This window comes from Budorcas taxicolor, chromosome 3 (genome assembly GCF_023091745.1).
Source record: "Budorcas taxicolor isolate Tak-1 chromosome 3, Takin1.1, whole genome shotgun sequence".
Lineage (NCBI taxonomy): Eukaryota > Metazoa > Chordata > Mammalia > Artiodactyla > Bovidae > Budorcas > Budorcas taxicolor.
In genome coordinates this window covers 120,495,754-120,513,467 of record NC_068912.1, presented here as the reverse complement: position 1 = coordinate 120,513,467, position 17,714 = coordinate 120,495,754, and the positions used below count along the sequence as shown (strand labels likewise).

At 57.1% G+C, this 17,714-nt stretch overlaps 2 protein-coding genes across 6 annotated transcripts in view; both read left to right on the top strand.

Moving 5' to 3' along the window:
• Positions 1-5,449, top strand: part of PASK (PAS domain containing serine/threonine kinase) — a 32,489-nt gene extending 27,040 nt beyond the window's left edge. The window contains exons 15-18 of the mRNA XM_052637528.1: positions 747-946; positions 3,000-3,133; positions 4,666-4,812; positions 5,295-5,449. Of these exons, the coding sequence (XP_052493488.1) occupies positions 747-946; positions 3,000-3,133; positions 4,666-4,812; positions 5,295-5,449 (636 nt within the window). The remainder of the gene's footprint in view (positions 1-746; positions 947-2,999; positions 3,134-4,665; positions 4,813-5,294) is intronic.
• A 3,057-nt stretch (positions 5,450-8,506) lies between these two features.
• Positions 8,507-17,714, top strand: part of MTERF4 (mitochondrial transcription termination factor 4) — a 32,932-nt gene continuing 23,724 nt past the window's right edge. For 2 of the 5 annotated variants that reach the window (XM_052636517.1, XM_052636518.1), the window contains exons 1-4: positions 8,534-8,648; positions 9,813-10,296; positions 12,501-12,685; positions 13,351-13,730. In XM_052636517.1, the coding sequence (XP_052492477.1) occupies positions 8,628-8,648; positions 9,813-10,296; positions 12,501-12,685; positions 13,351-13,698 (1,038 nt within the window). In that variant the 5' untranslated portion in view covers positions 8,534-8,627 and the 3' untranslated portion in view covers positions 13,699-13,730. The other 3 variants (XM_052636516.1, XM_052636515.1, XM_052636514.1) reach the window with 3 other exon arrangements.

The window sequence follows — 17,714 nt, the reverse complement described above, 5'->3', positions numbered from 1 at the left end:
GTTTCCTGGGGAGTTCCTTTGAGGCTGCGCCGCTGAAAGGCTGCACGCCTGGGGAAAGCACGGCTCCACTCTGCGCTGCTCTTTGAGAAGCTGTCAGAGCCTGGAAGTTGCAGCCTGGAGCTGGGCTTCTGCTCCCAGCCCTGCTCGAGTTGCCCAATGAGCTCTGTGGAAATCACTGCCCCTCTGGGCCTTCTCCTGGGCCACTGGCCACACAGCCCAGCCCACACTCATTCAGGCGTCCACCATGCGCCCTCCGGCTTCTGCGGCCGTCTGTCTGTGCTCCCTAGACGATCGTTCTGCCTGTCGTGGGGTGAGTGAATGTCTGCCAGGGAGGTCACTGGTGGCACACAGGCCGAGACCTAGAAACTGTTTAGAAGCTGTGTTTATGTGGGGCGTCCCTGGAAGGGCACAGCCACGGGTGAGTGGGTCCTGCAGAGCTGCCGTACATGCGGTCCCTCTAGCTGACGGTGCCGCTTGGCGTTCCTGGGGATTTGCCGAGGGGCAGGCCTGGTGGCTCAAATAGTAAAGAGTGCCTGCAATGTGGGAGACCCGGGTTCGATCCCTGGATTGGGAAGATCCCCTGGAGGAGGGCATGGCAACCCACTTTAGTATCCTTGCCTGGAAAATCCCAGGGATGGAGGAGCCTGGCAGGCTGCAATCCGGGGTGTCACAAAGAGTCGGCTTCACTCTCTTTCCCTGAGGCCTTGTGTGAAGTGTCCTTATCACAGCGGTGGCCCCTCTTCCAGCTGGTGGCGGCCGTGGTGTACCTGCGCTCCGAGAGCATCCTCCACCGGGACATCAAGGACGAGAACATCGTCATTGCCGAGGACTTCTCCATCAAGCTCATCGACTTCGGCTCGGCCGCCTACCTGGAGCGGGGCAAGCTCTTCTACACCTTCTGTGGGACAATCGAGTACTGCGCGCCCGAGGTCCTCATGGGGAACCCGTAGGTGTCCTGGGCTGGCAACCTGTGCTCACACCTTCCGCGGTAGCAGAGGGAGGCGGCTTCAGGCTGTGCCTCTTTGTGATGAGGGTGCTGAGTGACAAAGTATGCTTTGGGAGGTCAGTGGGCAGGAAAAGGAAGCTCAGTCAGGAACTCAGGAAAAGGGAAGCCAGGGGTTCATTAGACTATCTTCTCACCTTTTGTGTTTGGAGTTCAGTATAATCAAAAGTTAAGAGAAGATAAAGAGTCTCCGAATTTGGGACTCTTCAAAGGAATCAAGAGCATTTTTTAGTTGGTTTCTGTTATCTTGATGCCAGCACTAGCAGTCTAGTGCGGCGGTGTGCGGTTGGGCTGGCCGCGTGAGGCATGGAGCGCTAACACAGGGGGTCTGTGCTGGAGCGCACCCGCTGCTGTGGGCGGCGCTGTTGCTGACCTGCTCGCCTCCGTGCCATCTGGGCACGGGGCTAGCCCCCCGCTCTTGCTGAGATGAGAAGCGGGTCCAGCTCTGTGCTGGGGGCCTGGCCAGGGCAGGGCCTGGTCTCAGGGAGCTCAGGAGAGGGAAGGACGAGACGAAGCTCAGGGGTTGTAGGGCTCCACCGAGCATGGGAACGGTGCTCAGTGTTTGCGCCCCGAATGCGTAGATTTCTGTCTTGTCCACATACGATGGAACTGGTCTTTACCCGTGTGAGCTGAGCTCCAGGCGGGTCTGACTGCGGGTGCTTCACTGTACCTGTTTAACATGTCCTCTGGAGAAGCGTGGCTCTGACGCGTCTCCCAGGCAAGCTCGTGGTTAGAGCATCCAGGACCTTCACCGTGGGTTCTGCACGCGTCTTCCCTCTCGTTGCCACACCCTTCCCTCCCTGGGTGGGAGACGGGCCCCCACTGCTGTCATAGGGACAGTCCTGTTGGCCCAGGGCCATGCCTGTGGGCTCCCAGGTGTCTGCGGCTGCTTTTGTGCAGCCATGGCGGAGAGGGTTAGTGTCCAGAGGCCATGCGGCCCCAGCCTGCGTCAGTCACTGGTGCTTTACAGCAGGTGTGCTGACCCCTGCTCTGCTCTACTGGAGTTTCTCCTTGGCCTCCAGACTCCTTGCAGTCTCTTTCTACGGAAGTCTGATTCTCTTGTTCTGGCATTTTCTCTCCTCTCACTTCCCTGAGGTCTGTCGTTACGATTGCCTCCTGCCCCCCTGCCCCTGGCTCCTGCCTCCTGGTGTCCCTGGCCCTCTGTGGCCCCTGGAAGGCAGAGGGCTCCTCCTGGGCCTCTGCTCACCAGCTCCCTCAGCCGCCGCGTCTGCACTCCTGTCTGATGAACACAGCTGCTCCCCAGGGCTCCGGGGGCCAGGCTGCCCCCGCCCCCACCCACAGCTCCAGACCTGAGGGACCAAGCACGCTGGCAGCGCGGGGCCTGGCCCTCTGTGCAGGACAAAGGTGGATTCACCCTGCTGGTCTGCTGTGGGCATTAGGGTTGAACCATGTAGACGGCTGGCAGAGCGCCGGCCTCTCAAGAGCCCAGGAACAGTAGCTGGGAGGAGGGGATCTGTAAGCACAGAGGAGAACCAAGAGCACCCCGGGGTGCCATCCCCGAGGCCTGCTGCTCCAGCTGGCAGCTGCCTGGACTCCACTGCCCACCGTCTCCTCTCTCCCGCTGCTGAGGGCTTGCTTCATCCTTACAGAGGCTCGCCTGTGCCAGTCTCACCTCGGGCTCCTTCAGGTCTTTTCTGAAGGGCGGGCCGCCCTGCTCTGAAGCCGCCGTGGCTCCCCAGGTCCCTGGGGGCCTGTGCGCTGCCTGCACTCCCGGGATTTCCCTCCTCTTCCTCCAGGAAGCCCCCCGGGGGACACTGTGCTCGGCCCCTTGCCACCTGCTGACTTGGTCTCTCAGCTGCTGAGTGGGCCTCTGCTTGTCGCCTTATCCCCAGTGGGTGGTGGGCGCCTGGCGGAGGGCGGACGTGGTCGAGGAGTGTGGTACGTCCCGCTGGGAGTTGCTCTTGGGTGACGTGCGGGGTCCAGCTTTCTTGTGGGGCTGGCCCAGTGCCCCGAGTGCCTCCTCTTCCTCTGGCAGGTACCGGGGGCCAGAGCTGGAGATGTGGTCCATGGGGGTCACGCTGTACACACTGATCTTCGAGGAGAACCCCTTCTGCGAGCTGGAGGAGACCATGGAGGCCGCGATAAACCCCCCGTATCTGGTCTCGGAAGGTGAGCTCGCGCGGGCGGATGTCCTGGGCCGGCTCCCGTCTCCAAGCAGCGCACGGTGTCACCCACACAGGCACAGCCGGCTCACTCTCTCTTCCGTTCCTCTCAGACTTTGCTCTGAATGGAAGGGCGATTTGGAGGTGACTTTGATGTCGTGACTGATCTTAGGGAAGTTTGGACTGGACGGGCTGTCTTCTGAGGGACACTGGCAGCCTCTGAGCAAGGCCGCGGGGAGTGGGAGGATGGACTTGAGCCCCCAACCGCTCGTGTGGGACCAGGGTTCTGTCCCTCTTGGAGCCCTTGTGAGCTGGCTTCCTGCAGAGCTGCCAGAGCGGCTTGCATCGCAGTGCGACCCCTGCCAGCGGGCCTGCATGGCCCCTTAGACCCACGCCTGGAGGAGCTCCAGGGAGCCGGGCCACAGGGTTCTGAGGTCTCCCAGTCGTGACACGTGATCCCAGAGTAGTCACTCATCGTCACAGGTGGTGAGGTGATGCGTGCTCTTAGGCGTCCGGCCTGAACCTGGGTTCCTCGCTCAGGTTGGAGGCCCGAGTCCCAGTCCGCTCGGGCTGCCATGCCTGCCCATCACAGGCCGGGGTTTGCAGCACCGACGCTTATTTCTCACAGTCTGGAGGCAGAGATCCCGAGGTCAGGGTGCTGGCGGATTCCGGCTGGTAGACAGCTGCGTCTTCCTGTGTCCTCACGGGGCAGAGACAGGAGAGAGCAGGCCCTCTGGTGCCTCTGCTGATACGGGCACTGATGCTGGGGGGGTGGGGTGCACAACCTCATCTGACCCTCTTCACCTCCCAAAGGCCCCACTTCCTATTACCATCATGCGGGGAATCTGCAGGGGGGGCACAGTGCAGTCCAGAGCGGCCTGAAGAGCTGTAGAGCTTTCCCGACGTTCTGGATGCCGTGATAGCGGGGCTCTTGCAGCCTGCTGCTGCGCCTTCCGGGGCCGCCCCGCCCTGGGGGTCTGTTCCACCTTCCGGGGATGCCCCACCCTGGGGTTGGGGGGGCTGCTCCACCAGCGGCGGGGTGGGAGTGGGCTGCCCCTGGGCTCTCAGGACGCTCACCCGGGCGCTGAGGTCTGGAGTGGCCCCGGGTGCGGTGACGCCCACACTGGTAAGGAGAGTGGGAGCCAGATGCAGACCCAGGCCCAGGGCTCTTCTCAGCATCCGTGCTCGCTTCCCGTGGGGAGAGGCCAGGGCTCCGCAGCTGGCCCCCTCCCTCCCCTCCTGCCACACGATGCCTGTGTCCACGGCTCTGTGTCTCCAGAGCCTCAGAGGGCAGCCCATGCTAGGGCCGCCGCCCGCTGGTGTCGTGAGCGGCGTGGGAGCTTGAGCGCTCTTTCATTTCAGGGGCCACACACACCTCCCGCAGCGCTTTGGGAAGCATGGCTGGGGACCCCGCCTTCCAGAAGCCCCGCGCTGCTGGTCAGAAGTGGGGGCCCAGGCCTGGCACTCGCGCAGTGCACGCCACCCGCCCCCAGCCTGGGCCACCGCCAGCCCTCTGACCACAGGCCCTTCTGTCCCCAGACCTCATGAACCTCCTGTCTGGGCTGCTACAGCCTGTGCCCGAGCAGCGCACCACCCTGGAGGAGCTGGTGACAGACCCCTGGGTGACACAGCCCGTGAACCTGGCGGACTACACCTGGGAGGAGGTGTGTCGGCTAAACAAGTCAGGTGAGCGGCGCAGCCTGTGCACCTCGGGGCGAGGGGGTCCCGGACACCAAGGTGGGGCCCAGGGCTAGCCTGCTGCCTGTGAGCCGGACTCCAGAGGCCCTGAACACCCCAGGGGCCTCAGAAGGTGGGCGAACGCCCGTAGGTGCCTGTGGCAAGGACAGACCCACAGATGAGGTGGAGGCCAAGGGAGAGGGCTTGTGAAGTGTGGCTGCCAATGGCCAGAGCAGGCTGAAGCGGAGGGGGAGAGCGGGGGGCAGTGGCGGCCCTGTGTGTCCGGGGCCCGCTGCTCAGGGGCCGTGTCCGTGGCTCTGGACGTGCAGCTCCGGCACAGCGGCAGGGTCCAGCAAGCCTCAAAGATGCTGGGTGGGTTCTGCAGGGTTCCTCTGGTGCCTTCTGCTCTTCAGAATGCCTCCACAGGGAAGCCAAGGGTTTCAGAACGCTGTCGCGGGCAGGTGACGCGGCCTACCTCTCTCTCCCTTCAGACAGCAGAGCTCTGTCCACCGTCGGTCTGGAGCTGGACAGCAGGAGCCCCAGTGCCACGGCTCGGGCCCCAGAGCCCCACCGGCCCCCGTGCAGCAAGGCGGGACCCAGAGCGCCAGCTGACCCGGCTCCCTGCTGCTCTCCGGCACTCGGTTAGGGAGCATGGCATTCTCAGGCCCCTTCCATTCAGAGAGTAAGCGCTGAAGAATTAGGCCTGGCTCACTTTCTAAAAACTCATGTGTTAGAGCCAAAGCCAGTGATGCTGTACTATTTTAGGGTTACACAATAGACATGGAATTCATTGTTTTTTATGGCCTTGAGAAAACATGCTAGTGCTTGAGTTCTGTACTGTTAAAGGGCTTTTCACTTGTGAATTTGCAAGAGGCGCGCGGGAGGTTCTCAGTTCTCTGTACCTCTGTATACGTGCCTGCGTTCTGCCTCCTCTGACTTGGCGTGTGCTGGTCTGATGCGTGGAGTGTGGAGAGCTGTTCGCCAAATGGCCAAACTGTTTGTTTCCTTGAACGTTTTTCAAATTAAAGCAGTTTTATTAGTAAACAGTTACCCTGACTTGGACCATGTGACTTTGGCAGCGCTGGTGTGGGAAGCGCTTCACTTCCTTATTTTCCCGTCTGTGCGTCTCCGTGCGCCACAGCCGGAGAGAGGCCCGCCCTGGTCAGCTGGGGGCCCCTCCTGTGGGTGTGTCCAGCAAGTCTCTGAAGCTTGGCCAGTCTAGTGAGGCTGGAGGGCATGGTGTGCCAGCCATTCCCCTTCTCCTGTGCAGAGCTCAGCAGGGCTGGCCCATCATCTGTCTCTGCTCTGCTGCCACCCCGACCCCTCCCAGCGCCTCAGCACCCCATGACTACGCGGAGGTGCCCGGCCCCGGGGACCCCCGACCCGTGACTATGCAGGGGTTGTCTCCCCCACCCGGTGACTATGTGGGGGCGTCTGGCCCCGGGGACCCCCAACCCGTGACTATGTGGGGGCGTCCGGCCCCAGGACCTCCCACTCGTGACTATGTGGGGGCGTCCGGCCCCAGGACCTCCCACTCGTGACTATGTGGGGGCGTCTGGCCCCAGGGAGCCCCCTGTGCCTATGTAGGGGCGTCTGGCCCTGAGTGTCCCTCTCCCAGTCCTGATCAGGACCCAGTGCAGCTCTCACACACTCAGATAACCCCTCCCCTCTAGGCTCCAATCCACCCTAACCTGAAATTCAGCCTCTATTTTGTATCTGTTTTGGAGGTGGGGGGAGTGGTTGGGGTCAGAAGGAAACCTTTCATTTTTCCCCCTGCTCAAATAGCAGGAAGAAAACAAAGCCAAACGCAAGGCCCCAGCACCCTTTCCCACGTGTCCTCACTCTCTGCCGGGCCGGGGCTCCTGCCCAGAGGACCGAGAAGATGCCTAGGGCCAGCCTGCCCCTGGTGTGATCCTGCGCCCACTTTCCAGTGTTCGTGTTGGAAGTATGCGGCTGTCTTGATGACAGTTTATTTTATCCTCAACTTCCGGGATATAGGATGTCACCATCCCTTCCCTTTAGGAAGTGCTGCCTGAGTCTCTCTGATGTCTCGAGAGAATGACGAGGGCCCTTCCTCTGTTCAGCAGAGACAGTAGAGGCAGAAAGAATCTCTGCAGAAAGAATCCAGGCAGAAAAGTTTTGAGGCAGCTGCTGAAAAATTTGCTTCCGCATGTTACCAGTAGATTCCAAAGAGCAAGGCTTTCTTAGAGCAGTGACGTTGCTGCCAACTTTCTGGAGTGACCCCTGCACGCCAGCCACTACTCTTTCTAGACCTAGACACCTATTTAGGTTCTGTGACTCCAGAGAGGCACACAGGATGTTCTTAGACTTTGGGTGTAAAAGCATTAACATGATTTGTTTTGCAGTGCTGACAGCTACATATTTCAAGGAGAAAATCAGGGTAAAAAAGCAAATCAACAGAAACAGAACCATTTCTTGAGCTCCACACGGTTTACAACCTTCCTCTTCTTTGATATAATCCTTTTGTGAAAACATATATTTTTAGCACCCCATCTGGTGCCTGGCCCAGAGCAGGTACTCTATAAACTATCCATACAAAAATCAAGTCCTTTTGCTCAGTTCAGAAACAAGTAGATAAAACAAGAAATGCTTACAAATTAAGATTTGTGCTTAAAATTGATGGAATTTAGGCAGCTGAGAAAGTACACTGTTTTGTTCTTCTTCACCACTATCCCCTTTTGAAAGATGCCCAGTTTCTATACTTGAACGATTACAGGTCTATATCCAAAATTTAAGAATAAATGCAAATTAGGCTGCAACGATTTCATCCCAGAAAGAAACCATACCTCTATTGGGAGGAACTTTTTAAAAGAAAAACCGTAGACTTCTGGAGTTCCTTTGGACAGTTTAAACACATCTAGAATATGTGTGTTTTTATCAGGAACTATAACTGGAGCTGGCAAGAAGGCAGGGTGCTTGTCAACAGAGGACGGGCTGCAGCTGTAAGGGGAACTCCCGAGACCATAGGGCTGTTCCCGGCAAGCGCTGTTCTGGAAAGGCGGGGGCGTCCCTGGGTCTGGCCCAGTTCTAGCTTCTCAGAAGTGCGGAGGTGGGCTGAGACCCGGTCCTCCGCGGCCCCCAGACCCCATCTGAACCTGGTGGTCACTCCATCCTCATTTCAACTCGACACTAATATTCTTACTGGATACAGAGTCCACATCGAATCTTGAATAACTTCGCCTGGGACGATTCCGTTTTACTCAGACCGCCCAGTCTCTGCGTCAGCCTGCTTTCTCCGAGGAGGTTACTGCGGGCCCAGGGGGCGGCCGGTTAGAGCCGAGGTTACAGTTTTCTCTATGGAAGGCGAGCGCGTGGGGAAGGGGCTGTTCATTTGGTGTGCCAGCCGGGAGCTCCGAAAGCGGGAAGCCGGGCAGAGTGGGCACGAAGCAGGGGAGCCGTGGCCCGGGAGCCCACGGCCGGACACAGGCGGAGGAGGGCCGGGCGGAACTGCCTCCCTCGCGCCCGCGCTTGCGCGGGGGAGCGCGGAAGCGGCGGACGCGGGGGGCGGCCGCGGCGGGGGCGCCGCTTCCTGGCAGCGCCGCTTCCGGCGTCCGCGGGCCGCCGCCGCTTCCTGGCAGCGCCGCTTCCGGCGTCCGCGGGCCGCCGCCGCTTCCTGGCAGCGCCGCTTCCGGCGTCCGCGGGCCGCCGCCGCTTCCTGGCAGCGCCGCTTCCGGCGTCCGCGGGCCGCCGCCGCTTCCTGGCAGCGCCGCTTCCGGCGTCCGCGGGCCGCCGCCGCTTCCTGGCAGCGCCGCTTCCGGCGTCCGCGGGCCGCCGCCGCTTCCTGGCAGCGCCGCTTCCGCGCTATGGCGGCGCTGCGTCGGCAGGTGAGGGGCCGCCGCGTTCCGGGGCTCCCGGCGGGTCGCGCACGTGTGCGCTGCCGACCTGGAGCGGCCCCCCGGCCTCCGGCGCTCTCCGCCGCGTTGGGGCGGTTTTAGCCCGTTGTCCCCACGCCGCCTGCCGCCGGCGCTGGGCCGGAGCCGCGGCTGGCCCGCAGGCAGGGCGGCAGGGGCGGCGGGCGCCCCGAGCGGGCGGGCTTGGCTGAGGGCGCTGGCGGGGCTTTGGGACGCGTCCTGAGGGGCGTTGAGGACCTGGGGCTGGGCCCCGTTGGTGGCGCGCCGGCCTGACCCCTGAAGAGTCCTGAGGCCAACGGGAATTCTGTGTAGTTTGCTGATAGGCAAACGGCGTTCCGTTTGTGGAATGAACGCAGTTAGATGAATCTGGAGACTGGTACGAGATGCCGAGTTTTCAGGTGTGGGTACCGACTCGGACCCCAGCGTTGGCACAGAAATGATTTTAAACTAAAGACGTTTGAGATTCAGCGGAGACTGAAAGAAGCCTGCTTGCAGCGGCCCTTATCTCACTAAAAGCAGAGCCTTCCGGGAGTGAGGGCGCCGTAGAGCCTTTCTGCTGGGGAGTTTACCGCCTTGCAGGAAAAAAAAAGAGGGACGACCCCTGGTATCAACATAAACATTGTCACAGACTTTCTGGGCTCCCAGTTGTTCCCCGAAGAGCCCTCCCGGTTGCTCTTCTCTTAGAAACCTTCCTCCCCCATTTGCCCCCAGCTGTAGTCATTTAGGGAGCTACCTCTTTGCTGAATCAACATACGCATATAAGTAAACTTTTTCTTTGTTAATCTCTCAGCTAAATTAGTAGCCACCCCCCTCCCCCACAAGGCGCTGAACAGGTAGAGGACCCCCCACCCCTCTAGGCGTACTTTACCCGGGGGCCTTGAGATTGTTCTTTCTCCCAATCCCTCCTTGTCCCTGTGCCCTCAGAGCAGCAAAACCAAATCTGTGCTTCTGCAAACTCTGTTCTCTGTACATGAACTTCTTTCTCTGCAGGCTTTTAAAGTTCAGTTACAACTTTGCAGATTGCTTATAAAAACTTCTGTTCGTGTGGGACCGAGGAGCTAAAGACCCTGACCCGGAAACCCCGTGGTGTCCGTTGCAGTAGCGTGATGAGGAATTCATTCCCTTTGTGTCTTACAGGTCTTTGATTGGCGCCGCCTGACCCCCCTTACCTGGGCCCTCCTCACTAGGCAGACTCCTCAGCCTGGAGGACAGAAAAGGACGACTGCTTTTTTGTTGCGTAAACTAATGACAGTCTCAAATGGAGGGGGCCTTGAGGAGTCATCCTTTGTCAAACCCCAAGAATGTGCGCAGAAACCAGAGCACAGAACAGGGCTGATTCAGCGCCTCCTCGAGAAGCAGAAAACTCCTCTGTTGCAAGAGAAGTTTGTCAGTTCCCTCCTGGACATGGGTTTTAGTGATGTCCATGTTAATGAACTGCTCAGCATACAGCCAGGTACCCACCCTCAACAGATGCTGGACATCATTTCAGAATTAATACTTTTGGGTTTGAATCCAGAGCCTGTGTGTGTGGCCTTGAAGAAAAGTCCTCAGTTATTGAAACTGCCTGTGATGCAAATGAAGAAGCGCTCCAGTTACCTGCGAAAGCTGGGCCTTGGAGAAGGTATGAGGGGGTGGGGATTTTATATGTAGTGCTGAGGAGTCAGAGCTGGAGTCTGAATAGCCTGATGAGGTGGACTGAGGAGGTTTCTGCAGGGAGAAAGTCCTCGAGAGGAATGTGTGATTTGGCTTAGAGGTGAGGACGCAGAGTGGCCTCTGCAGAGGGCCTTGCGGGAGGGAGTGGGGAGCTGAGTGACCCGCCTGGACTGCTGCCTGGTGCGTTCACCTTGGGGGCTCTGGCATCTAGAACGGTGGTGGGCGCGTGGTGTGGGCCCAGCACACGTTAAGGTGCGGCGTTGGCCCGTGCCTGTATGTGCTCTTTGGAGCTTAATTGACTCGGGGTGGGCTTAGTGCTTTGTGTCTCTGTCATAGGAAGCCGGAGACTTTGAGTTCCCCGTAGAGGCTTGGGTTCCAGTCAGGTGTCTCCATTTAACGGGAAATGTGAAATCTTCCCAGATTCCTGGGACACAGGTGGAGTGGCCGTTCCCCAGCCACCCCCCCCCCCCCAGGATTCACTCCCCCCAAACCCTAGAAGTTCCCTGGCTCCCTCTCTCTCTCTAAATTGATTGGCTGATCTTCTCTTTGGCTGCGCTGGGTTTTCGCCGCTGCGTGGACTGCTCTGTGGCTGCAGTGCGCAGGCTTCTCATTGCAGCGGCTTCTCTCGTTTCAGAGCACGAGCTCTGCTCTAGGTGTGCAGGCTGCAGCGCGCAGCCTCAGTGGTTGTGGCGCACAGGCTTAGTCGCTTCGAGGCATGTGGAATCTTCCCAGATTTGAACTCGTGTCCCCTGCATTGGCAGGCAGATTCTTAATCCGTTGCACCGCCAGGGAAGTCCCATTGGGTCTCTTTCTGGGCTTTTCTAGAGGAGGAGGGTAGGGGCTCATGAGGATCTCCAAGGACCCGTGCCTACTTTCATCAGAGGAATTCCACTGTTTTGTTCATTCTTGTCTCTTGTTGGTGAAATACTGTTGGGGATGGGGAAAGGGGAGAGAAGGTTGGGAATCCAGATTTCAGAGGATCTCTACAGGCCTCCTTCTCTTCTCTAGAAGATGAGCAAAAGGGAATGGTGTGTGTTTCCCCTAACAGATTACCTGCTGCAGTGTAATCTGAAAGGCTCAGCTTAACACCGTCCTCCTTGCGCTCAGTTGCTTCAGTCAGGTCCGACTTTTTGCGACCTCTTGGACTGTAGCCCACCAGGCTCCTCTGTGCATGGGATTTCCCAAGCAAGAATACTGGAGTGGGCTGCCATTTCCTTCTCCAGGGGATCTTCCCGACCCAGGGGTCGAACCCGCATCTCTTGTCTCCTGCATTGGCAGGTGGGTTCTTTACCACGAGCACCACCTGGGAAATCCTAACACCTTACGTGCCTTCATTATAAGTCAGCAAGCTCAGCGTGACCTTAAGCTGCAAAGATAAACACTGAAATTCATTCCTAAGTATGTTTTATCAAGACATTGACTCAACTGTTAGGGAGATTTAACAGTTTATTTAAGTGGTTTCCAGTTTCTAGGTACTGAGTTTTACTCAGTTATCTATAGGACGGTCACATGCCCCAGTTTGCCTGGGATAGTCTCAGTTTACGCCGATTTTCCTAATGCAGTGACTAATAGAGCCTCTGTCCCTCAGAAGTGCCTTAGTGTGGATAAAACCTGTGATCACTCTGCTAACCTGGAGATCAGTCTCTGTGGTTGTGCATCAGGATTCTTACTGTTATTATTACCCTATTATTGTGGAACCACTTTTCATTGCGTTCCAGCTCCTCGGTCTAAAGATGTCGGTTGTGAATGTTTCAAGGACTATTTTATTGCAGGAGGAAACATGAATTCAAAGCCCCAGCGTGGGAGAAACTGCTGTCTCACCCTCCTGTCTGACTTTCCCAGTGCATCAATGTGAAAGTCTTTTCTAGGCGAGGAGGGCAAGAGGGGCCCTAGCATATGAAGCAGGTGCCTGTCAGCTGGGGGCCAGAAAGAGGCCTCGCCGAGGGGGCTGGGGAGTGAGAAGTGAGAGGGCAGCGCTGGGGGCTTGAGTCATTCTGGCCCCTTCTGTTTCCACAGTGCTCCTGGGAAGACATATCCGAAGCTGGCACTCCTTCTGTGGAGGAGAGGACCCTTGTTTGTTTTTTAAATTCTGGCTTGATTTAGGTATGGTTGGCCCCTTGGGTTTCTGGAATACCCTAAAATGATGCACTTGCCCTTTTTAATGATCTGCAGGGAAATTAAAGAGGGTGCTTTACTGTTGCCCTGACGTCTTCACCATGCGTCAGCGGGACATCGAAGGCACCGTTGGGGTCCTTAAGGAGAAGTGCCTTTTCACCGTAAAGCAAGTCACCGAGATTTTGCACAGGTGCCCATATGTTCTTCGGGAGGACCCTGGTGAGCTGGAGTACAAATTTCAGGTAAGACTGACTGGCGGTGTGATGGGTAGCAGCAGGTTTTCAGTGTAGGCAGGGTCAGCTGACCCACCTGGGCAAGCGGACAAGGTCAAGATTAGACCCGCTTGGCTCACACCAGCCAGAGAATGCAGTTTTGAGTCTTCTTTGCTACAGGTAAAAGACCTTTTGCTACTTTTCTGCCATTAATAATGGAAGACTCAAGCCCATTCTTAGAGTTCATGTGAGACCTCTGCTTGAAATACCTGATTTAAAACCAGCTAGAGCCTTTCTGTCTTTCAGATCTGTTTTGCGTGTTGATCTTAGAAACATGAGCATGAAGGTTGTTCTAAAGTTTTTGGTAACAATTTTGATGGCTTAGGTCAGATCCTAGATGTTTTCTGAATTGGTTACCTATTTTTTTCATGCTCCCCGTTTTTCTTACCCCATGAAGAAAAACGGAACTTAATTTCTCCTTCCTGCCCTTTATTTTTTACTGCGTTTTTCTTGATATAAATTTGAAAATGCTTTGAAAGCTGTCGGCCATCAGGCAGATGTTGGGGATCATAGTGCTCTGCCGTTGTGGACTAGTCAGGTTTCTCCGAGTGCTTTTGGACAGTTGCAGTTGGCTGCGCTTTAGGAACCTACCAGGCTCTTTGCAGCTGCCTTCCTAACCACGTCTGTGTCTCCAGTATGCCTATTTCAGGATGGGGATTAAACACGTGGACATCGTGAAGACGGACTTGCTGCAGTACCCCGTGACCAAGACCAAGCAGAGGCACGTGTTCTTGGAGCGACTGGGCCGGTACCAGACCCCTGACAAGAAGGGGCAGACACAGGTCCCCAACCCTTTACTGAAGGACATCCTCAGAGTTTCAGAAGCTGAGTTTCTGGCCAGAACAGCGGTTTCTTCTGCTGAGGAGTTTGAGGTTTTTAAGAAACTGTTGGCCCGGGAGGAAGAGGAGTCTGAGGGCTGCGTGGCTGACGAGGAGAGTCCGGACGAGGAGGAGGAGGGGCAGGAGGAGGGGCAAGAGCTGTGATGGGTGGACTGGAGTGAAGGGAGCCCAGAGAGGTGAGAGGGTATTTTAATTTCCTCAAAGCTCTTGGGAGCTTCACTTCATTCTTCTCAGGTTATCTTTATTCTTAAACTGGTCTTTTGATGAGAGAACGTTTAGCCATCAGCTGAGAGGTAGGCAGGCCAAACTAAGCAGCAGATGCCTTGCTCGATGGGTCGGGTTTGTTGTGGAGGGCCCGCTCCATCCTGAGTCACAGGCTGGGAGCTCCTGAAGTCAGGGGTTTACTGTTTCTCTGTCATCTGTTGGTGATAATTCTGTGACAGGGTGGGGATGTTTCTTCTGGTTCAGGAGTCATTTTACATCCTTCTAGTGACAAAGAGTTAGAAGACAGTGAAGCTTTGGTACATCACAACACTTTATTTTAATGACAACAAGTAGCAGATTTTCCACAAAAATACTCATGTTTTTAAATAAAACTATTGCTTTGTAATTGCGTTCAGTGTACAGCAGAGTAAAGAAAGTTGACTGGTGACATACGGTTTGTTCTGCACAGTTTCTTGATGCCGGCACTGTGAAGGGGCGCTTTTTGCATTTCTGAATAACAGGCCCGTCTCTGACCAGTGGAGGAACCTGCTTTTGTGCCAGCTCGGTCCTGGGGCCACATCCAGTCCTGGCGTCTCCGGTAGCTCTGGAGTGCTGGCCTGGAGCATGCCAGCACACGGTGCAGACGGGGCTTCTGAGGCCAGAGGAGAACGCGCGCCTGCCAGGGTCGTGGGGCGTTGGGGTCTGGAGCCAGGGCCGGGGTCTGGGCTTGGCATCGTTGCAGGGAGCTCCATGGCACCAGAGGTGGCCCCTCGGGGAGGCCAGAGGTTCTGAGGAGCAACTTTGAAGAGCTGGGGTTGGGGAATGGGCTTGGGTGTATGCACCAGGGCTCATCTCTGAGGTAGAGGCCCAGCCCTGGGGGCACAAGCTTGGCGAGGGGTTAATGGGGGGTCACTACCTGTTCTGGGGGCCCTTCCCCGGGGACGGGCTGGCTGGCACAGGATTGATGCTACAAAAGACATTTTTGGCGATGTGCCCCAAACCTGAGACTTGTGGTACTTGGCTTCATTTTTCCTGCAGAGACTGTAGGTCCTGTCGGGTGGCAGTCCTCACTGGGGTGATCCTGACTCCTGGGGGGGCCTGGCACCATCTGGGGTCAGTTGTGTTGTTAGGACCAGAGGGCGTGCGTGCGGCCTCAGGACAGGCCCGCAGCAGGCTGAGCCAGCCCAGAGGCAGTAGCGCCGAGGCTCAGATGCTGCTCTCAGGCCGCCTCTAGCAAACGCGACTGTGTTGATTAGTGAGAACTTAAGGTTCTAAATGGGCTGCTTGTGTTGTTTCTCTTTTATGTAAAAGATTTTTTACGACAGTTCCTTTCCGCCCTGTGCTGGGGTGTTGTTGGGAGATTGGAGCCACGTTTTACTCTGGGGACTGGCGCCTGGAGCAGACGGCTGTGCCTCCAGGCTCGTGCCGGAGCACGGCTGCACAGAGCCGCTTTCTGCAAAGGCCGGCGGCTCGCGAGTCCCTCCACACGGGAGTGCAGCAAGCGGCGGCAGCAGTTCTGACCCAGCAGAGTTGCGGAGGTTGGCTGACGCTGGGTGGAGCCTTGTCTACTGGGGTGCCGGTGGGGGCAGCGAGGTGCTGCGTACTCTCCCCGTCTGCAGCGTGTCAGCCCTCGTGCAGGGGGAAGGGGAGGCTCCGTCTTTACCGTCGTCTCTGGCCGTGGGAAGGAGGTTTCCTGTGCTCTTGCGCTGTATGGCCTTTTGGTGGCTGGCTCTGTCCCTGGAACCTGGGGGGTTGCTCTTGTGCTCCCCATTTGGGGCTAACAGAATCTTAAATTTAAGCTCGATTGTGTGGTCAGCTGGTCCACATTTTGATTAGCACAAGACTGCCTTGCAGCCCGTGATTGCTCCTTTTATGTCCACACAGAACTGTGTATGCCCCTGACAGTTTTCTGATTCCGTTTTACTCATTTCTTTGGGTGGACTCTGAGGATTTCCAAGGATGACATTAGAGTTTGACGAAGGAGCCATGTGGGAAAAAGCAGCGGCTCATCTGTAATGTTTCAAGGATAAGTTATAATTCCTTTAGCATCAGGAAGTCTTCTATTAGAGATGTAATTTATAAGACATAAAAATGGGTTAATCATAAGAACACAGCACCACGCTCTGGGTTCAGTAGACTGTTTCTTGTAGGAACAAAGGCTTCTAAGGTCAGAACAGGAGCACGTTGGCCTTGTGGCTGAGGGGCTTGAGGTTGTTCCGTGGCCGTGGAGCGTCCCATGCACGTGCCAGTGGTCTCGCCGTTGGCGTGTGGCGCCGTGCTTTCTGTGGGCGCAGCGGCAGGGCCCGGCGCCAGCGCAGGTCAGCAGTGCATGTGCGCGTGTGCGCTTTCCTCCCGGTTCTCCCGGCGCCGCGGCCCTGGGACTGCTCTCTGCCGTCTTCCCCAGGTGGGCCTTGGAGACGGGGCACCTTCGGGAGTGCAGTGGAGCCGTCCTTGCTGACAATGACAGAACGCATGATACGCAGACGTGTGCACACAGAACTTTAATGTGACTAAGAGGCTAAAATACAGCTCTGTGAAAAGCTTTTTATGAAAGTTGGAAGGAAGGAGGCCTTTCTGGGCTGTAATGCTGCCTCAGAGCCGAGTCACTGGGAGGTGCCCGGGGCTTGAGCTCCAGCCTGGGTTGGCTGTTAGAACGCATAGCAGGATATGAGGTGGGCTTTGTGGCTTTGGTTTCACCTCATCCACAGGGAGGAGGAGTGCAGGTCAGGAGTGTGCTGGAGAGTGGGGTGGCAGGGTGATGCGGTGGTCGGTGTGTGAAGGAGGAGGCCGTGCAACATGGTGCCTACTGCCTGGTAGCCCCCAACGGCATTGCTTGAGTCGTGGCCTCAGGGGGCCCTTTCCCAGCATCTAGTCTAGCCTCCCCAGCCGCGCCTCTCCACATCGCCTGGCTTGTGGGAGGAGCCCCACTGTGCTTGGTGGGCATGCTGCTGTGGCTTTCCACGTGGGGTTGAAACATTGAGGTTTCCCTGAAACCCTTGAGGTCTTTGGTGCCTGGGTGGGACTTGTCATCCTAGGGATAGGCTGAAGCCTATGGCCTCAAAGACCAGGGCTGAGCTTAGCATGGCCCTTGGGCCGACTTGGCTCTGCCTGTTTTTGTAAATAAAGTTTTATTGGAACCCAGCCATACCTTATCAGTCACACGCCTGTGGCTGCTTTTGTGCTGCAGCTGCAGAGCTAAGTCATTGCCACAGTGACCATCTGGTTCGCAGACCCAAAATACTGTCTGACTTTAATGGAAAAAGTTGTAGATAAAAAGTGTTTAAACTCCACCTTAGTGTTTGCTATCATTTTCTCTTTCAAAATCAGCTGGTCCATACGGTGGGTCACTACTTGCAAACGGTCAGCACAGACTGCTGGTGGGGGGGAGCCGGCCAAAGGGCTTCCAGTGTGCCTCACCTCTGCGCCTCCTCCCAGCACCGTGGTCTTTGCTTTGGAAGCTGTAGATAGCAGTTCCTCCTCAGTTTGGTGGTTGGTTCCTAAGGGGAGAATCCTTTTCTGATGTTGGAATCTGAAAGCTGGTTTCTGAAGGTTGCAGAAGCATTCCTGGCGGGCAGCCTTGCTCCCCCGGGGCGGACGTACGTGTGTGCAGTGTTCGCTTAGAGCAGCCTGGGCTCTATCTGGTGAGGGTCTGTCCCGGAGGTCTCCCTGCCTGTGGCTGATGCCTGCCTGGCCTGGCCGACTGTCTTCCAGAGGCCAGAGGAGAGAAGCTGCTCAGGCCACTGACTCCAGCCAGGACGCTGTTTTCAGTCCGATTTTATACCTCATCTTCTTGGGCTTTAGAAATGCGTGAGGTTGATGGAATGCAGCAGGGACATCCTGAGTCCTTAGAAGAGAAAACAGACCGGGTGTGAGGAGGAAGGTACTTGTACTCACTCCTCTTCACACAGAGGCTCTGGGCTGTTGCCCCCAGAGGACCTAAAGAGCTCGCCCCTCCC